General features: G+C 37.9%; 3 protein-coding genes across 4 annotated transcripts in view; 1 reads left to right on the forward strand and 2 right to left on the reverse strand.

Moving 5' to 3' along the window:
- LOC141905844 (autophagy-related protein 2 homolog B-like) overlaps window positions 1-5472 on the reverse strand; it is a 38205-nt gene extending 32733 nt beyond the window's left edge. Inside the window, exons 1-10 of the mRNA XM_074794908.1 lie at window positions 5240-5472; window positions 4683-4860; window positions 4051-4200; window positions 3646-3748; window positions 3118-3325; window positions 2381-2533; window positions 2196-2292; window positions 1731-1919; window positions 563-688; window positions 242-346 (exon numbers count right to left, since the gene is read on the reverse strand). Of these exons, the coding sequence (XP_074651009.1) occupies window positions 242-346; window positions 563-688; window positions 1731-1919; window positions 2196-2292; window positions 2381-2533; window positions 3118-3325; window positions 3646-3748; window positions 4051-4200; window positions 4683-4860; window positions 5240-5407 (1477 nt within the window). The 5' untranslated portion in view covers window positions 5408-5472. The remainder of the gene's footprint in view (window positions 1-241; window positions 347-562; window positions 689-1730; window positions 1920-2195; window positions 2293-2380; window positions 2534-3117; window positions 3326-3645; window positions 3749-4050; window positions 4201-4682; window positions 4861-5239) is intronic.
- Window positions 5473-6199: 727 nt separating this feature from the next.
- LOC141904787 (deubiquitinase DESI2-like) lies at window positions 6200-13590 on the reverse strand. 2 transcript variants are annotated; one of them, XM_074793462.1, is made up of 6 exons: window positions 13488-13590; window positions 12692-12874; window positions 12535-12607; window positions 12150-12243; window positions 11896-12037; window positions 6200-11304 (listed from the first exon to the last, which is right to left on the reverse strand). In XM_074793462.1, exons 2-6 carry the CDS (start codon window positions 12767-12769, stop codon window positions 11089-11091), a joined length of 603 nt encoding a protein of 200 aa, XP_074649563.1. In that variant the 5' UTR covers window positions 12770-12874; window positions 13488-13590; the 3' UTR covers window positions 6200-11088. The 2 variants fall into 2 exon arrangements, with proteins under 2 accessions (XP_074649563.1, XP_074649571.1); XM_074793470.1 differs by lacking the exon at window positions 13488-13590 and adding an exon at window positions 13378-13460.
- Window positions 13591-13829: 239 nt separating this feature from the next.
- LOC141904766 (2-oxoisovalerate dehydrogenase subunit alpha, mitochondrial-like) lies at window positions 13830-19892 on the forward strand. The gene is made up of 9 exons (XM_074793420.1): window positions 13830-13938; window positions 15089-15295; window positions 15531-15726; window positions 16187-16348; window positions 16642-16786; window positions 17195-17256; window positions 17501-17642; window positions 18177-18348; window positions 18648-19892. The coding sequence occupies exons 1-9, from the start codon at window positions 13849-13851 to the stop codon at window positions 18825-18827; spliced, it is 1356 nt and encodes a 451-aa protein (XP_074649521.1). The 5' UTR covers window positions 13830-13848; the 3' UTR covers window positions 18828-19892.
- The last annotated feature ends 344 nt before the right edge of the window (window positions 19893-20236 follow it).

Genomic DNA, 20236 nt, shown 5'->3' on the forward strand with positions numbered 1-20236 from the left:
AGGCACTATATTTACAGTCACATACAGAGGTAGGGTTAAATAATGTTTTCAAATGTTTCAGTCATTTACTACCAGGTTTTTTTAGTTTCCTAGTTTTTAATCTAATCTAAAGATGTTGTACACTAGATAACTTCGATACTGAGTCCATGAATCTGGGCCGGTGGCTGTGGAACAGGCTCCTGGCTTAAGCCCACATTATAAAACTGATACAATAAAAAACTTCAGGGGATTTGTTTCTTACCTCGAGGTTTATTCGACGGTAGATTCCGCGCTGCTTTGGGTATAGCTGCTTGAAAAGGGGAATCAGGTTTAAAATGATACCCCACACCATAGTTGTACTGTAAACCTTCGATAAGTAATGACAATAGAATGAAGTTTAAGTTTTAGTAAAACGAGCAATGATTCCCAAAAGAACAATAAGTTTAACCCAATGAAATCAACTTATGCCTATTTCCAGTAAATCAGTATCATTTGATTAGGGAATGAGGCGAATTTTTATAAGCATGCATGCAATATGTCAATGCAAATATAATACCCCAGGTAATAGACGTGTCATACTCACTAGATGCAGAACTGGAAGATCTAAACGTGCTGTTACTGCACTGACTCGATCGGGACGATTCCATATCTGTGAGCCCTGTGTTGCTGGCGCTCATCGAAAAATATAAATACTCTTCGTCATAATTATCTACAGAACAGAAGAATATTGATTACATATTGTTAGGCGCATAGAATGTGGTATTTCTGCGATTCATTATGTATTATTGTAACAGAAGAACTAAAATAAGCTGAAGAACTGTGTTTCTTAACCTCTCAAATACCGCCGCAACCACTGACCATATCAGCAGTAGCTTTTAACCCTTTCAGTGCGTCTACACCGCAGTGCGGTGTACAAATCAGTGATGGATTTTGCTAGTACACCGCACTGCGGTTTATTGATTTAATTAGTAATTACTAATTATCTCTATTGAAAGATGGCAGCACCAGTCAAACATAGTGAAATATCAGTAACTAACGATACACCGCACCGCGGTGTAGACGCACTATAGTGGTATTCCCGTTATTCGACACACTAGGGTGGAACTTTTTAGAATTTTCAAATTATCTTCAGCACTATAGGGTATTAATTAATTAATTAAATAGATCAGTCAAACATCCTATCTACCAACCCAGAAGCATATACTCAGGTTATCAACGCCCATTATCGAACAAAATCCCACAAAAGCTCTGGTCCAGACGAGTTACAGCTATTTGGTAGTCAAGAGGTGAAACTAACTATGTATGAACTAACTAATCAGATACAAGAAACTACTGTTAAGAACCATCTTTATGCCATATTAGTAGTAAATCAAAAGGTTATTAAGAATACGAGAAGGACTGAAACAAATGGTTCCTAATACCTCTGCGTTTATTCGTAGTGGGCAGCTGGTGTGGCAGAACTGCAGCATCTAGAATCAGGAGTTCCATAGAAAAACGTATAACACACATAGCACATTAACTAACAGTGCTCACATAGAAATAAATGAATAACACAACTATTCAAACAAAACTATTTCATTACAAACTATTCAGCCTAATTGAGTCAACCGATCATGCTGCAAAATTTCCCATCTCTGACATAAATAGAACCCAGCGTGTAAATGGTTCAAAACTTTACTCAATACTTGTAGATATTCAGTCATGCAACATCAAGAAATAATTCCCACACAAAGTTCTGAAATTGTACAAACCTTGATTTGAAATGGGAGTATTCGACCATTGACCAGACGCAAATTTCGATACTGTACTGAGAAATGATTCGGGTTCTTCAGAAGCGGATAGATGACGCTGCAATTCCTGTTCGACCCGATGATAGTCGTCCGGCAGCATCGGTTTATTCGTGCTACCACGAGGTTTCACATTGGAATTATCACATGTTCCTAGAAAAGTCAGGAAGGGAGAATGAAATGGAAAAATTTATGATACTACCACAACAAAATAAACAATTAGGCTTCATTGGTCCAAGGGCATGTTTTGCAAAAATACTGATGAAACCTAGTGAAGCAAACTGCCAGACGCAAAGTCCACAGTTGCCACTTAACAGTTAACTGATTTCCAACTTGGAAATAATTTCCATTTGTCTACCGGGTAAACTCAAATTTGAACTTAACTTTGACTAACAATCAGTGGTTTACCCGTAGCAGAAAAATACAGACCTGGTGATGAAAGCCCATTGGCAAGATCGAGTAAAATGTGCACTTTTTTCGGAGATAGAAAAGCGTTGAAGGCACCCAGGTGACAATCGATTTCCAGCTGAAAACGAATCAAAATCATTCAAATTTCAGGGCTCATCATCATCACTGTGAACTATAAATTGTACCGTAGTTCGATCATAATATACCTTTGGACCGGGCAACGAATCTTTCTGCTTCAGTTTGAGTTTCAGTTCCTGGCGGCCCGATAAAGTCGCTACTTTAATCGGATCTTCGTCTTTTTGTTGGGCCTGCGGTGAACTGGACAGCGCCGGCTGTTGAGACACAACCGGTGGAGATAGCTGCAATTACAAGTGCGATTTAATCATCAGCAACAGGCTGAAAATGAACCTATAACAAAATGTCACTGCAAAGGGGATATATTAGAAATTATGCTGCGTTTACATCACATCCTAACATTTTTCCACAGTAGTGCAATCTATCATAAGCCTTTTTGTAGATTATGTCGTGAATTCATTCTGATTGGAATGTCAAATTTTTCAATCAGGTAAGTATTAGGTTTAAGCCTATGAATGAAACTTAAGTCCGACGAATGGGTGAAAATATGGGGCACCATTAGGTTTTACGATACCGGTACCTGTGAAGTTATTTCGAAAAAAACAATTTCATATTTCGTTATCGAACTATGGACACTAAAACCGAAACTGCCAAAACCTAACGTAAGCCAATCATGAATAATGGAAATACCACTTAGGTTAAAATTTAACTGATACTTAAGACCTAGGCTAGGTTGCACAGTCGTGACTTGAGCCAAAAAGTTGTCTTAAATCTTGGTCTTAAGTCGTTAGATTGTTAGATAGCCTTAGACTGAGCCATGACTATGCAACTGACCCCAGAGTGTTTTAATAACTAATCAACGTCTTACTTTAGTCGGTGATTGTGACGATGAACTGGACGATGTTTTCGAGAATGTGCGATGAGATTCGGGAAACTGATCACAGTAGAACGTCACTCCCATCAGGTGAAAGTTCTTGTGTTGTACGGCGGCCGGTTCATAAATACTCCTACTATTCGTCGATGCCTGATCGACGGAACTGCCTTGATCAGCGGCCAAATCATCGAAATAGTCAAACCTAGAATGAAACGAGTATCAGTTTTACCACTATAATTGCAAGCAGGTTTAAGGAACAGATTATAAAAGTACCACTGTCGACTTAAAGACCTATTTTGCAGGGGTGGTTTTTCCCGATTCAATAGCATGGAAACAAACATTCAATAGTTACTATCAGAATCAAATCAAACTATGGACTGGTGTGCCTTAAAACACATGGGCTCCTAATTTTTGATGTAAATTTCTTTTTTTTCAGAAGTATATAGAATTCATTAATCTAAGCTCTTGTAGGCATTTCCACAATTTTGTCGAACATGCATATTACATATATTCTGGATATACCTTTTAATTCGAATCTCTAACGCTACACCGAGAGCGCTGTCTTTAGGTAGATGTTCTACTCTTATCACTGTATCGACAAACGTCAGTTTGATGCGAGACAACACTGCAAAAATGCAAAACGACATACAGATCATTTTTAATCGATGAAAAACCCAATCTGAACTTAGGCTATCCGAACGGAAATCACGTCTCAATTGTGGGTTACCGGTACACGCGAATCAAACGATCATTATCCTTCACCTATCTAATATGAACCCACGGAGGCATATAGGCCTATGCATAATTGATATTTCAATTCATTGAATTGAAATTCTTGGTAAAGAAATGCCATCATATAGCCTTACTAAAAATGAATACCTAGGTATGAATGGGGTCCATCCACAGAAAAACAAGCGGATAACTTACCAGATTCTATAGTTTGAGCGAACATTTCTAGACCCTCGAACGGCTGCGCTGCCTCTGCTTGGTATTCACCGTCAGTTGTGTTTTGTTTCAGACATTCCTGCGCTAACTGAAGACTGCTTGTCATGCTCATCATCGAGTCGAACATTGGAGCTGTAAAAATACGGGAATCGATAACATGACTTTTCATTGGACCAGCACCGTATTTATCAGGGGCCAATCGTTCAAAAATTGGTTCAACCGTATGGGTGTAGACTGCTGGTAGACCTATAGGCCTAATATAAGGATGTAAGGATGTTGGGTCAGTACAATCAGGATCAATTGAGTACATTTTACTTTTGGGGCGCAAAAATCGACTTGTTCTCGCATTTGCAATAACGTATGAAGATGAAATCATGGTGCACTGAGATGGCTGTTAGTCAACAGCCAGCTCACAAGATGGTTAAAGATAACCAACAGATAAATACCATAGTAACAATGAATTTTGTCAATGTCAACTATCCGTCCGAAACGTTTGGTTTCATTTCAATAAATTCTATCATCTAAAATTCTACTGCGGGAATTCTTCAGGCTTTCTAGCCAACAGTTAAGTGGGGATTGCTTTGCTAGATTGGCCAGGCCTATCATTTACTTACTCGCAGGACCGGCTTCGACTCTTTCTTTCGGTTGAAGCGTCAGCTCTAAACCGGTCACTTCCATCACCGTATTATCATTGGTCAACGCCGACCAAGGTATCGACACGCAAATACTGCTGATAAATCCGTCGACAAGCTCCAGAGGTACATTGTTAGCTTCGAGATGTTCATTCAGGGACTGCAGAACAATTAAGAAAAAGAATAGAAAGAGGCCAAATGTAAATGTGGCTAATTCATGATTCATTAAATAGTCCCCTATTCTTGAATCGCACCACTTAATTTTTTAGGCCTATTTATAATTCAGGCTTTTAAAAAATATTTCTTGGAGCTTCTGCCATGGGAATTCCACCAAAAACAAAGGAATTTTTTTTAAAACCTATGTTGTCTTAGTTTTCAAAAGAAAATATCATATTTCTGGTATTTCCGGCTGGATTGAGTAACTAACTACGGAGAAATAGGATCAACCACTTCAAACTTTTGATGACAGAAGCAATAAAATCCCTACTGCCTAAAATGATTATCAACGTCAACTGAGAATCACTCTCAATCTTGCTCACCCAAACATCCAAGTTGAGGTTTTTAATTGTACCAGTGCCATTGTATAAATCAACGCTCAGCTGATCGAGTGTCAATTTCTCTTGCAGAAACTGGCCTAGATAGTGCTGTAACAAGTATCTGCAGGCGCGTTTCTTGATCGACTCCGACCAGGGGAAGAACCAAGGCATGTTTCTATCACTAGTTTCTATCAGGTGTCGCGCTAAAACTCGTCGAATATTCGAAAACGTTTCATTTTTTGTACCACGTTCTCCACAATCCAAGTCAAAACAAAGTTACGCCATATTGTAAATATCATCTGACGTCAAACCCACCAGGCGGCGCTGTAAGGCGAAGCACGTGCTATTGTTTATAAACAAACAGCTGTCAAACGCACTTGTACGCCTGAGTAGTAGTGCCTAGTTGACCTTAAACAGCTGTGACCCTAACTGGTAAATTTCCCAACGCTACTGCTATCGACCCACTGTGACCTTTCTAGAAGGGCTTGCCTTAGTCGGGCTCATCAAATAAATGACCTTACCATTGGTGTTTAGATATCAAGACTTCATGAATTTCTTACTTTTTTAGGTGTCTGCTAGGATGCTATTGTCTTGAATGCGATGTCCCTTTCACGCTACATGTCTCATCTGGGTGTATTATGTCTGTTAGACAGTTATTAATGTTTAATCAAATTTTGAGATGTCATTTTTCTTATAGTATGCTTGGATACCAGCAGAAATACTTCATGTTCCCAAACTTCATGTTACAAGCCTCTTTGACTTTTTCAACTCAAGTGATGTGTGCTCGAAAATCCTTGGGGCATAGCGCGACCATAATTTCCAAACGCAAAAAAATATATATAGTTTAAGTCCTGCTGGTCTGAGAAGAAAAGAACATCCATCAACAAAACATCACAGCGAAGAAACACCTTTTCAAATAATATAGTTATTTGTATAACTTAACTTTATTATATTATGGCAAACTATACACCAAGTTGACAGATTTAAAGATTATAAGATTATAAACATCTCAAACATTTACATCTCTCCGAATTGTGCTAGGTTACAATTACATTGATTATACAAATTATTTTTCTATTCTATGTGCTTTGCTTTTTTCTAATGGTCAGACAGATGAACGATCAGTTTGATATTCCTTCGATTTAAGACCCGACCCAAAATTGGTTACGAAATTGGTGTACACGCGTTTTGAGCACAAATACTGGAAGTGAATTGATAACATACTGATTTTAAATATCAACAGCAGTAAACGATGAGGATGTTCATTTTATAGGATTCTATTTGAACATCGATGATTCCAAACCAGTATCGGGGCATGATATACCGGCAGACGCATCATCAGCCCTTAATGCAGATATCAATTCGCTGTGCGGACCCACCTCTCAGTCATTCTATCACTATTCCTCCAATTTTTATTTGGTGCATCATCAGTTACAATATTTCACTAAGTTTGACAGGTGCTGCCATCTTTCATTAGAGATAAAAACTAATTACTTATAATATCAATTCATCACTGATGAATACACCGCACTGTGGTGTAGACGCACTGAGAGGGTTAATGAATATCTGGTGGTAATCTGTGGTTCTGGTTTGATAGATGAACAAGATCAATTTGATAACCGCACTTTCAAGGAAGCTCCTTTCCAGACTTCCACACTGTGACTGTGACTATGAATGATGAACGTCTCCGAGCAGTGGTTCCAGATCGCGATCTACATTTAAATGGAAGTGTTTTTCGGGAGCTGGTTTTTACGTTAAAACAAAACATACTCTCGATATAAAATACACTAAGGTTCGATACGTAGAGAAACCGATATACACTTCGATATAGTTATCACGAGTTATTATAGAAACTACTACCACGTAACAAATATACAACAAGAGTGGGGAATGCCGATTAGAGGTGAAAAACATCGCCAGTAACCCAGCCACGATGTGTGAGGTCAGCGTGGTATTGAGGATCATTTTTTCTTCTGGAAATGTTTGACGAATTTCTATTTTTTGAAGGTGAATCAGATTGTACTAAGTGCCGTTAACAGTATGTACGTAGTTCACCACTGGCACACGTTCGACAACTTGTGATCATTGTTTTATACTCTGTGATTTTCGAAATGTAATATAAAATCTGACCAATGCGTACATTGTGAAATACTATCCACTTTACTTACTGACACTACTACCCCTTCAATGTACTTTTTGTGTAAACTTCATGCTAAGTAAATTTCCGCTTAATCCAGATCATTAGCGATCAATGTTTTGGCTTAAAAAGAATGGTACCTTGTTTCTCATAGTCGGCCGGATCATTTTGTAAACTGTAATGAAATTTGCAATCAGTTCATTTCTATAGCTGCCGGGTCTGTTATTGTTAGCTTGATCATGATTTTGTAAAAAGTTATGTACAGGTTAGATAGGCAGCTGACTGGGTAAACTTTTAAGCTCGGCAGAAAGGAGAAACAAGGTTTCAATTTTCTTTAGCTTTTATCAAAAATCGATAATGGAACTTACGACAGGATAGGATCTGAAATGCTATCTGTAATTGAAAATAGTTTTTCTTTTGTTTACAATTCAATGCGCCGATCTGGTAAAAATGCCGATGGAATTGATCTGGATGAAGACGGTACTGTTATAAACGCATCTAAGGATTAGGAAACGACGATATTCTATACGAATATCACACATACCGAACATAGTCGAACCACGGACTCCTCCTGTTTCGCTATTAAAGAGTCCGCGTTCGTTCGTTAGACAGTATTTGAAAACTCCTAGTCATCATATAAATATATATATGTACAGATCTTTGTTTCATAAAAATGCAGCATTTAAAACATATATGTCGTTTTACGAAAACTCTGCAGCCAGTCCCGGCGTTCAGTACCGGTGTAGTTTACAGTTTCCGACTATGAATAAGACTCGGACAGAACGAACAATATTCTGTCGCTTATTAATGATTTGAGCTACTTCTATTTATTTCGTACTAAACTATCTTTCTGTTTCTAGATAAAAATACCGATTACATTTAGCTTCATTTACCAGACATAATATATACGGAACCCAGAATCGATATTCCGATTGCCCTAACGATATTGCCATACGTGAATGTCATCGGAGCTAAGATCAGCATCTACGGTCAAAGTCCATTATAACGCCATTGCTCACTAATGCTGCCCACAATTTACGGAGAAAAAATTTTTTTAATCCAACTCAAATTCAATGAAAATACCATTCTTAATAACTCCGAATTCGTTTTAACGCCACATTTTTCACTTGGTCCCGACAGTGGCATTATAAAGGTCGTTTACCGTATATTGATTTTCTCCGCTTGGAATTAAGATTTAACATTTCCCGGGGTTCCCCCAAAGCACTTCTTAGATGCTTTGATGAAGGTCCAGTGACCAAAGGAAGACTGATACACAGAATTTCTACAGCTCTATGCGTGTCTTGTTCCTTTTCGACTGAGTCCACGGTTCAACTTACTGTGCGTCTGGTAAACATTGATTTACGACGTACACGTGTGTGCCGAGAGGCGTTTAAGGCAGCATTCTTCAAAGCATTACCATCTACTCCATTTACGTCGAACAGATTTTACAGTATATTTCTAGCAGGACACAGTTTTACCCTATGGTAAACCGCAATTGGTTATTGTTCATCAAATACAGTCAACCCCCGATATACCGCCCTCCTGCATACCACCATCCCCGCCTATCGCCAGGTTTCCTCAATGTACATCTCTATACAAATACATAGTAAAACACCCCCGATATACCGCCATACTCTCTATACCGCAAAAAACGTTCTGCACCGATGTGGGCGGTATATCGAGGGTTGACTGTATCAACACTCTATCCTATGATTCTGTAGCTAGAAAAGCTGATGAAGTGCCAGGCTTACCTTTACAAAACTGATTACAAAATGGGTTTATAGTTATCATCATTTTTTTGATTTACACAAAACCCACCGACCCATTCATCTATGACTTCAGTTCCTGAGATTGTTTTTATTTATAAGTCACCACCATGACAGGCAGTTACAAAGCTTCGAAAAATACAGCCCTAAACCCTCGCGTGCTCGGATATGTACTATTCTACTCAGTTCCATCTTATATATGTACAGTTCAAATTCGAATCATGTAAAAGATTACCGCTGCGAAAATACAGAACGAAATTCTTCGATTCAAAACGCGAAAAACACGACGAATTGAGATTGTATAAGTAAATGCAGTCGAATTTGTGACAAGTCAAAATAAAGCATCGCTCTGAAATAACACAATCCGTGTACATCTGCGTACCAATTTGCCAAACGAATTCAACACTGGGGAATTCATTCATTTCGTCAAAAAATGTGTCGGTTATTTCACACGACCGCGATCGAATAATATCAGTGGGTAAATTCATCAAAAAGACTTGAAATCAAGTAAAATGGCAACGGACAATTCGGGATATATTACGAAATGAGATTCGTTTATCCATTCGGGGATACAGCCGAGAAATTTTAGAGATCAAGTACTAGTAAAACAAAGATCTTGTCTAATCCGGCTGAATACAAGCGTTATTAACCTATAATGAATTTGTACACCTAACTACCGAATTAATACCTTGTAAGTGCGTTTACAAATACGTAGATGTCGTAGCCTCAACGCTTAATAAATTCAGCTGAAGCACGAAAAATCGCAGCTTTATGAACATCAATTGATTGTTAAATTAAAATATCATGATTAATACTTCATATTTTAAAGCTACATTTTTGATAGTAAATCATAAAAGCACCAAAAGGATCAAAGATCGGATTTATTTCCAACGATTCTACGTATACGTACATTTCAAACTTCAAACTAGATTTCTACGGAAACTATAATAACTATCAAATGCGAAAATAACAAGCGAAAGCTAATGCAGCCTTGTTGTCGTGAAAACTAAGGCCTACCCTATCTTCCAGAGACACATGTATTACCGGTAGCATTCAAACGTCAGGGTTCTTATGGGTTGTCCAATTTGATTGTCCATACCTTTCCATACCCAGATTATAAATTTTCCATACCCCTAAATAACAAAACATCGCCAACCAGAACAGGCAATGTAGGCCCATTGAAAGTAAATAAGTGCCAAATTATCAATACTAATGACAAAATATTTTCATCTGTATAGTGACAACTCCCTGTTGTAATCAAATCATTAGTAAGACAAAATGCACATAGCCTAGAATTTAAAATAGAAGGACGCGACCATTTTCGGATTTTCCACACCCATAGCGAAAAAAAAAAAATTTCCATAAGGACTTGAAAAAATTCCCATTTTCCAAAACCCGTAAGAACCCTGAAATGTTCATGACCCATGATTCCGAACAAATGACTCAAAATATATACAGTGAAATTTTTGTTTGTATTATCTGAATACTTTTGGGTCCAGGCTTCAAAGAAAAGCTTAGTAGGAGACAAATACTAACTGTATAACTACTAATGACTAGATGATGAGCAGTTCAGATTTAGATGGCGCTGACAGTAACATTTTGTAGTATCTGAAGTATCCGCTTCAGTAGGAAATTACTATCGCTATGCATTCCGAAGTGATTCATATCCTTCCGATACATACGTTCCATCGTCGGATTTCCACATTCGGATAAACCTGTCGAACCACAGGACGTAGAAGGTGGGTAGAACGGATTAAAAACCTTCCGAATAAAACACAATTTTGACGACGCGCGATAGATAATGAATAAACAAACTCGCAATCACAGGGAGGGATGGCATGTCGCGTAAAGAGAATAACAATCTGCGCGCATTACCACGTGAAAAAGGCCACGAAGTTTTCACGTACGAATGCGGCGGATTCTTCTCTCAATATAACAAATGCCTATTGCTATAGACGCGTGAAGTGTCGTTTCGAGGTCGTATCAGACTGGTTTTGTTGCTGTTGTTGTTCTGGTTGCTGGTGCTGTTCTTGGTGGTTGATCACCGTCTGTAAAGCGACCGGCGTCAGCCATTCTTTGGGTATCGCACGCTCGATGAACGGTATACACGAACTGACGTAAGCCAATCTGTTCACCCAACTCGGCAGCTCTTTACCGCACAAGATCTGAAAATAACATGTTCAACTGGTTATCTTCTATGTGGTATAATGCTTAAATGATTCAGTGTTCTCCATATGCTGGAAAAATTTGAAGGGACTGCATTCATCACATCAATTATATGAGATCGTGGCTGCTGAAGTGGCGAGGCTTTCGATATCCCTCCGAAAAATACAGAAAATTAAGCTAAATTCTAGTGTTATCTTCTATTTTTCACATATTTAAGCTCAATAGATTTCAAAGCAATTATCAGCACTGATAGAATATTGACATCCACTCTGGTAGAGTCAGCAGATATTACATAAGTGGTTGCTGACTTTCAGGGGTGGATGTGAAAAATGAAAGGAGTGGCCACCCCTCTAAAACCTGATGTGGAGAACAGTAATATCATTAATTTTTCAATGAACGTTATGCATGTAATACATAGGTATGAGCCGGTGCACTTTTATCAGTATGTAGCGTTACAAAAGTGTCTGTGCTACCCATTTTACCATACAACTGCAACATTGTCACTATTTCCACCCTAAAAGCTCCATTACAAACTGGTTATAACGGTCCAGTAATCACCGGATGAAAACGGAACTTCTCAAAATACTGACCTGAATTAAGGCCTCTGTGTAGTGGTTACAGTTTTTATTCAGCAGATGATACTGATCGCCACGGAATTCTTTTCCGAGTTGTTCGATAATGTTTTTCACATCTTCCGGATTAAAATCGGTTTGCCCGATAAAAATGGATGTTCTAAAATGCGACGGAAAAAAATTGATATAGAATCTGTAGATCTTCTACTAACTTCTAAGAGCAATGAACTTTACAACTTTTTCAATTCCAATATATAATTATTAGTACTTACTTAAATTTGAAATGTTCCCCCAAGTCTTCAGCGTCCTTAGGTTCAATCTCAAAAACGCCACTGAACGGAAATGGATGGCCTCCATAAGCATATTCTGCAAGATAATTCATTATACTTGTTCAAAACTAAAAGTAACAGGTTTGGAAAAAAATCCTGGTCCCAAGTGTACTGATTTAGGCGTAGTTTTCTGTATAAGTTCAAACATTTCCAATTGCTTATTTCTCATAATTGAAGTTTTGGGTATTTTGCTCTAAATAAATGTGTTTCAAGCACCTTCAAAAATATTTTCTGTTTAGACAGAGTTTTTAAGGAATCAATGAGTCGCAGGAATCCTGAGTTACCGGTAGCAAAGTAGGCCTATATCTGGTTACTCTATTATACATACCAGTTCCATAAACTTCAACACCGGAATGAAAAACACCAAATCCGAGATTAGCTGTGTATTCATTGATCCAGTACTGAAAATTTGACAAAACAAACTTTTGATTAGGATCAATCGAGGTAATTTTGACGTTATTAGAATCATTTCTCAAAACGCTCACCATATCATAGACATTCACATAAATCGATTCTCCAGACATTGCAGATAATCTAGAACTATTGTTGAGACGAAGCTTCATTGCACATTGACAAACACAAAATAAGTTTATTGATTCGCCATCACATACGGGTACGAATTTGCCCTTTTACCAATAGCGATCTTTTGTCTGACGTTATCTTATTTGCTACAAAATATAGAGATAACTAATTATCAAACTGAATTAGAATTCACTGAAGATGGTTAAGCCGTTCACAGTGAATATTTGCCAGTCCGAACATGAAGAACATATTCACTTAAATTCAGCTCGTCCCGGGCAAACTTGTGTTTTCATAGTAAATCAACTAGTGGTCAGGACTGGACTAACAAATCAAATGGACTATAATTTGATCTTATGCATTTTTATCATAGTACTCATTGACTTTTAGGTCAATCAACTTATTCTTCGCTATTTTCGCTACCGTATTATCTTCGCTATTAAATAATGGATCTAGACTTCGACTTGGGTTTCAGGTAGTCTGTAAATCGTAAATATTGGAATTGATCAAAGTTTGCCTTGCCTCAGGACTCCATCATAAAAGGAAAGCCTTTTCTACTACCCTAGGTTTGGCCTCCAACCTTTTCACAATTTTTAAAGTGTCAATGAGACTGTCCTTCCTAGACCTAGCCCTACTGAAAAAAATACCATACTTTTTTGTCCTAGCTCACTCTGAAATTCACAATTCTTAATTACAAAAGAGTCCGCTAAATCCGTTAAGTAAATCCAAATGTGAAAATTCATCAAAATAGACTAAGCCTACCTCATAAAGTATTGAAAGACGTAGATATTTAGGAGAAAAGGTGAATCAACAGCAAAATCAAGCCAGTGCGTACTTTGGGAAAAACGTCATTTCCGTCTTCACGCGTAACTACTAAATCCGAATATATTATACGGAACGCTGTTAATTTCTTTTTTGATAGTCTTTTCTCAAAAACTGTATAAAAGAATAAAAGATAATATACATCAGTATTTTACTAATTATAAAATTATCAGAAGTGGAAAATTTGCTATTGTATAGTAAATATTTAGTTTTATTTCATCAGCCGTTTCAGAACCTTGATAAGTCTTAATTTTCTCCCGGTTTCGATGACGTTTTTCACACACGGTGTAAAGTAGTAAGGATGGCTGCAGTAGTAGTGCGAATGAATTGTTTTTCTACTCTCTGTCGAGGTTTTGTTCATTGTCGCAATGCCCCGAAGTCTCTCTTTCGGGTAAGTAAAATGAATGTTATTAATATTGTTTATTATATACCGCGCGCAGTGAGCGGACTAAACTGCAATTTGGTCACCTTCCCACCCACTCGCTAGAGACGTGTAGCGGTTCCAAAAAAAGTCAGTCAAAAAATAACCCAATCAATTGCCAACAACTGGCTTTTTATTGGATGTACCACGAGAGTCACTCCACTCACAGTCCATTGCTACAAACCTTGGGCCCTAGCATCATGTTGATGTCCCAGAGGTGTTCGATGAAAGTTTTCACTTAGAACCTTAGAGTGTTAGTGGTATATCGCTAACGCTACCCCTGACACTAAGTCGCGGAAGCCATATAGTGTGATTTTAAATTCTTTTGAATTCAACTCTAATTATATCATCACTTCTCAGCTCTCGTTCAAACAATTTCAAAAAATAAACCATCATTGCAAACCTCTGATCTTTCTTGTTCTTACTGTTGTGTTTATTTAGTCATTTTATCATCATATTTTGTGTATGAAACGATTTTTCATGACTTTTCAAATATCCACTAGTTGCGCAGAGCGGTATCTATTGTTGTGTCGCTAAGATATTGATTTTTTCATGCGGGTGAGTCTCGCGAGGAACCGTTTTTTAGTACAACAAAAGCGGTACTAAAATATTTCTAGAGGCAATTTCCAGCCACTTGAACTTCAAATATATTCTTTGGAGTGTAAACAATGAAAAGATTACAACATAAGGTCAGTGTAGGTAGTTTATTTATTGAAATTGGATGAGTAGTTGCCGAGTACCGAGTGGTTAAAGTGCCAACTGAGCGCCAGTTGGCAATTTCGACGTAAAATAACGACTACGTGACTGGGTGGGTGGTTCACGCGAGCTCTTTATTATAGGCACTATACGGAGCTCCGCGAACCGGCCATTCTCAGGACTGGGTGAATGAAAATTGAGCTTGCCTAATGCCCGCTTACGCCTTGCACACTACTAACCTCTGCTGTATAAAACTGAAAGTTATAAAACAATTATCAGCGATTTCATATATTATCAGAGGAGGGTTATCCCCTCAAGTGATGCTTGAACCTAATGACTGCGACCGTTTTTTTGCACTCAAGTATTGATTCCTCTGGAGTCGCGCAGTAATAGGGCCTATATCGTATTCCAATCATTATTTCAGCCTGTAACACTCTCCAGTGCAGTCAGACATTCTTCTACAAGTTCATCGTCGCCCATTGAACCGGAAGACCGTCCTGTATTTCCAGGATCCAGGTCGCAATGGACCGAGAAGTGTAGTTTCATTTTACCAGAGCAGTATGAAGGAATTCCAGTCTACCGGGTCATGGACAAAAAAGGAAACATCATTGATCCCAGTCAAGATCCTAAGGTAAAAATGTGCATTGGATAGATGAGGTACAACTTAAAATCGTTATAGGACCTAGATGCTTCAAGATCAAATCAATGTTTTGTACCAGCCTATTTTTCGTAACTAAGGCCTTTCAGGTTACTTGGGGTACAGATTTTTTCATTAGAATAGTGGGAGGACAAATGGAAAAAATTACTACAGGAAATTAGAGTAAAACCTTCCTTAGCGAATGTATTTATTTTATTTGTTGAAATAGTTTTCGAAAGAATTCGTGATAAAGATGTACGAGTCTGCCACAATGCTCAATACAATGGATCGTATACTGTACGAATCACAGAGACAAGGTCGCATCTCATTCTACATGACTAACTACGGCGAGGAAGGTACACATATCGGATCAGCTGCCGCCCTTAATCCTAAAGATCTTCTATTCGGTCAATATCGAGAAGCGGGTAATTATCTTTTTCGCGTCAATCGACATCGTGTTTTTCTCTGTGATTCCTGATTAATGGAAGGGGATAGGAGTTTACAGTTAGTTTAGTTTCAGGCGAATTCAAAATAATGCATTTTATGGGTGTTAAATAAACACCATTTTTTGTGGAACCGGGTTTGAATATATTTTCATTGTCCGTTGAAATATTATTTTCTGCATTATCCTCTAAATTTATAAACCTACAAATCACACTTGTCAACACATAGCGAGATTTTACCGGTTCAAACTGCTAAACCTTAGGTGAGAAGGGTTTATTGTAAGATAAATATTTCATGGGCCTAAGTTGTTTTTCGATTTATATACTAAGTTTTCAATTTATATACTATGAATTCAATAAGAATTCAATATCCTATGCGCTTCTTGTTTTTGATGAATCATTTGAGATGATTCGTAAGTGTTGGTTTTGTGAATATTTCCAGGTGTTCTAATGTGGAGAGGTTTCACGTTAGACGATTTCATGAACCAGTGTTACGCGAATGCCAAAGATCGGGGTAAAGGTCGTCAAATGCCGGTACACTACGGCTCGAAAGATCTAAATTTTGTCACCATATCATCGACATTGGCCACGCAGATGCCTCACGGTACGTATAGCAAATGCTACTCCTTCTGTTAATGCCTGAAGACTTGCTTTCAAGAAAAAAAAAACATGCGTATTGGTTTAAGAATTTTGATGAAACCGAGAATTTAAGCAAGTCAATTTCGATCATCCTGGTACCATTCCTGCTAATCTTAAGCGGACACCACGATTGTGATACATTAATCGATACTCATATATAGATATTGATTAGGAAAATCATCAGATTTGATTATGTTTTATCAACCCATGAAGAAGCTATTGATAGATAAATTTATTGTATCTTTTCTATCCAAATAGCGTCTGGAGCGGCGTACGCATTTAAACGAGCCCAGAATGGTCTTTGCGTTGTCTGCTATTTCGGCGACGGAGCAGCATCGGAAGGCGACGCGCACGCTGCCTTGAACTTTGCCGCAACTCTCGAATGTCCAGTCATATTCTTCTGGTAGGTTTAATTCACATAAGATAGGCCTACTGGATATTAACTGTTCTGACAGGTTCCTTCCTTGTCGCAACAACATGTTGACTGTTCCATACTTCGCAATGAGTATTAACATTGTTCAATGAGGTTGGAACAGAGTTTGCTTCCATTGGCAATAGTAGCAGATGCCAAAATGTGAGATATCACCTACTGGCAACAGCTGCAGACCCAGATATCCTGATTCAAAATTATCATGGCAGAAAACCTTTATTTTAGTATGAGATTTTTCATTAATTTGTGTGAATAGATTTCATGCCATAGGTAGAAGGCAGTTTCAGAAATTTTAGATGTGTTGTTAATTTTCTTGGAGGTTACGGTAGAAGTGTGTGTGTGTTTGTGGACTGATAATGTAGGGAAATATTTGTATTTCAGTCGTAATAATGGCTATGCAATTTCCACACCAGTCAGTGAACAGTATAAAGGTGATGGAATAGGTAAGTAAAATCATTGCAGTTGCTTTGCCTACAGTGTAATATATACCTGAAGTCATTATCCATGTACAGCAGGATCTGGGGGGACTGTAAATAAATACTACATAGTTGAGAATTTGGGAAAATTGACAGGTTCGAAAGAATTTTAGAAATCCCTGACTTCCAAAGGGTTAACTGGTACCTACCAAGTAAGGAGGATACACGCAGTGGTAATCGAAATTTGAATTTATGAAATGTTTTTTTTCAGCGTCTCGTGGACCAGGTTATGGCATGCCTACCATTCGCGTAGATGGCAATGACGTGTTTGCTGTTTACAATGCGACGAAAGCAGCTCGTGAGATGTCTATTAACGAGTCGAGACCAGTTTTAATCGAAGCTATGACTTATCGGTAAGATTAGTAAGTTGAAGCAACGGAATACAGGGGATCTGGATATCTATTTCATTTTAACCAATACAGGTCGTTAAATTTCCGGGTTTTAAATTTCTGATTTAAATTATGTGACTTTAGTTTGGGATAAAGGACACTGAGCTTAAGCAGCAGTGGATTTTGATGTACCGTAATACTGACTATTTGTTGAATTCCACCTGCGTAAATGAATGTAAAAAATGAATTAAAATCAGGATTTCTTATATCCGCGAAACAGACTTTTTTCCTTGGTCCCAAATGATGCCTATCAAATGGAATCTGCTGTGATTCATTTGTCAGGATTCGTACAGACCATGGAAAACAGGAAAAATCTGGGAATTTCAGAATTCAGGGAATCTGGGCTTCTTCCTTTGAAATCAGGGAAAAGTCGGGAATTGCAGATTCCAGAGGAATCTTTATGAATACCATTGTTTTGTATATACTCTCATGCATGCTCTAAGTTGTTATTAATGGTTAGCTTCGATGAATACACTACACGGTTATTGGTATTTACAGAATTGGCCATCACAGTACGTCGGACGACAGTTCGGCGTATCGATCTGTCGACGAGGTGTCGTATTGGGATAAACACGACCACCCGATATCGCGGCTACGCATGTACATGACTAATCAGGGCTGGTGGGATAACGATAAAGAGAAAGTGTGGATGAAAGATTGTCGAGCTAAGGTAAAATCAATCTCTCCTTTGCTTCCGGTCATGTCATGTAGGTTTACCCTTTTACTGACTTGACCAGTAAACTCAATATTTTCACTCAGTTTGATGTCAAAAACTTTGCGGTCGATAAAACGCTCGATTTCTATAACTGCCAGGATAACTACCGTTAGCCTGATCATGATTTAAAAAAAGTAATGTACAGGGTAGATAGGCAGCCAGCCGGGGCAACTTTCAAGTTCGGCAGAAATGAGAAACAAGGTATCATCTTTTTAGCCTAAGTAATGAAGTTTCTTACGTCGCATCTCATTCAGGTGATGGAAGCGTTTAGCCGAGCGGAGAAAAATCTCAAACCGAATCCGGAGTTGTTGTTCACCGACGTTTACAAGAACATGCCGAAACGCGTTCAACAACAAATGAACGAAATGAAAGAACACGTGAGAATGTACAAAGAACATTATCCTCTGGATAAACATGAGCCGATGTCTTCGTGATGAACTACGTTCGCTGTTTGATTAGAATATCGACTTCATTTTCTTAACGAAAAATGAACATTGCAGTGTGGGTTTTTATTAAGTGATTGCAGAGTCGTCGTAGTAGCTCATGTGCTGCTTGGCGTTTGTTTTTTAAGCTACGTCTGTACTAGAATTTTTTCAACCCTGGTTTATTTCATCGTCTTGAAATGGTGTATTTTCTAACGCTACATGTATTTTGAAGTAAGAATTTTTCTCATCTATCTGAAAACGTCGAATTTTGAATATTGTAGTTAATTTTTCTGCAATATTTCATGCAAATGTTCGGTAAGATTAATCAGGTCAAGAGCACCATTCACTACAGCATTATGGTTTAATAAGCCTGAGGCAAAATTCTGATTTCTGTCTAAGACAATTGTCCATAGTATTTAAATTCTAGTATAGACATCAAGTAAGGCCTTGTTACAACAATTTTGCGATATCAGAATTATAATAACAAGGCCGAGAACAACAGCTGAGATGAGATAGTTAGAAGTAGGAATTTCCTACTTGCTGACTGTTGGCACTGAAATTGTTTGGATATTAGTATTAATTTTTGAAAAGTCATTGAATCTAATCACACCTGAGGTTATAGCATTTAGCCTTTCTATCTAATATGATGTTTTCTCAAAAAAAGGTCGGTATTTGGAACTAGTTAATAAAGAAGACTGTGATGATTTTTAGGAATATGCCAGTTAACGTACTCTACGTACAGTAATTGTATTCGATTAAAATACATGAAAAATCATGGGTCGATACTTTCAAGTATGTAAATTATGTTATTTTCCATGGAAATAAATTAACCTAAGGTATCTTTTTAATACTTAGTGAATTCTTACTGATATGATAGAAGTAGTTGTATATGTTTATCAAATGGATCAAAGCACGAATTAAGGCATCGTCCCTTGCAGGGATTTGAACAAGATACCTTGAAGATAATGGATCGAACATTGAGGACAGTGCTGCTACATTGTGTATCTACAGCTTTGCAGGGTCTCTATACAACTCCTGGATTCCTTAAAAACTCTCGAACGGAAAATACTTTTAAAGGTGCTTGAAACCGTGGATGCCTAAATCGGTACAGTTGCGATTTATTACCCTTTCAGGCAGTGCCAAATAAGAAACAGAGTTTAGGTAGTCTTAAGGATAAGTTTGCTTATAAAACCACTGGATCAACGGTTTACAGAGATAAACAGTACTGATTTAGGAGTCTACAGTAATTGTGATATGAGTGATGCAGGCGCTTCCTTAAAATTTTAAATTTTCTCCGTTATAACTCCTTTAGGTATATCCAGGAACGACTGATCTGTAGGGAACCTGATTTGATAAAAAGCCGGCACAAATATTCCTCGTCAAAAGTCGTCAGTGTAGTGAGTGAATTTTCCTTGGAA

This window comes from Tubulanus polymorphus, chromosome 1 (assembly GCF_964204645.1).
Source record: "Tubulanus polymorphus chromosome 1, tnTubPoly1.2, whole genome shotgun sequence".
In the NCBI taxonomy this organism is placed as follows: domain Eukaryota; kingdom Metazoa; phylum Nemertea; class Palaeonemertea; order Tubulaniformes; family Tubulanidae; genus Tubulanus; species Tubulanus polymorphus.

Bases quoted from the DNA above. Each gene is read 5' to 3' on its own strand.
- LOC141904787 (XM_074793462.1), bottom strand. From the start codon at position 12,769: ATGAAGCTTCGTCTCAACAATAGTTCTAGATTATCTGCAATGTCTGGA. The intron at 12,038-12,149 runs GTAAGTACTAAT...GTCGCATTTTAG, and splicing joins GGGGAACATTTCAAATTTAA to AACATCCATTTTTATCGGGC. The intron at 11,305-11,895 runs GTCAGTATTTTG...TGTTATTTTCAG, and splicing joins ACACAGAGGCCTTAATTCAG to ATCTTGTGCGGTAAAGAGCT.
- LOC141904766 (XM_074793420.1), top strand. From the start codon at position 13,849: ATGGCTGCAGTAGTAGTGCGAATGAATTGTTTTTCTACTCTCTGTCGA. The intron at 13,939-15,088 runs GTAAGTAAAATG...TCATTATTTCAG, and splicing joins CCCCGAAGTCTCTCTTTCGG to CCTGTAACACTCTCCAGTGC. The intron at 15,296-15,530 runs GTAAAAATGTGC...TTGTTGAAATAG, and splicing joins ATCCCAGTCAAGATCCTAAG to TTTTCGAAAGAATTCGTGAT.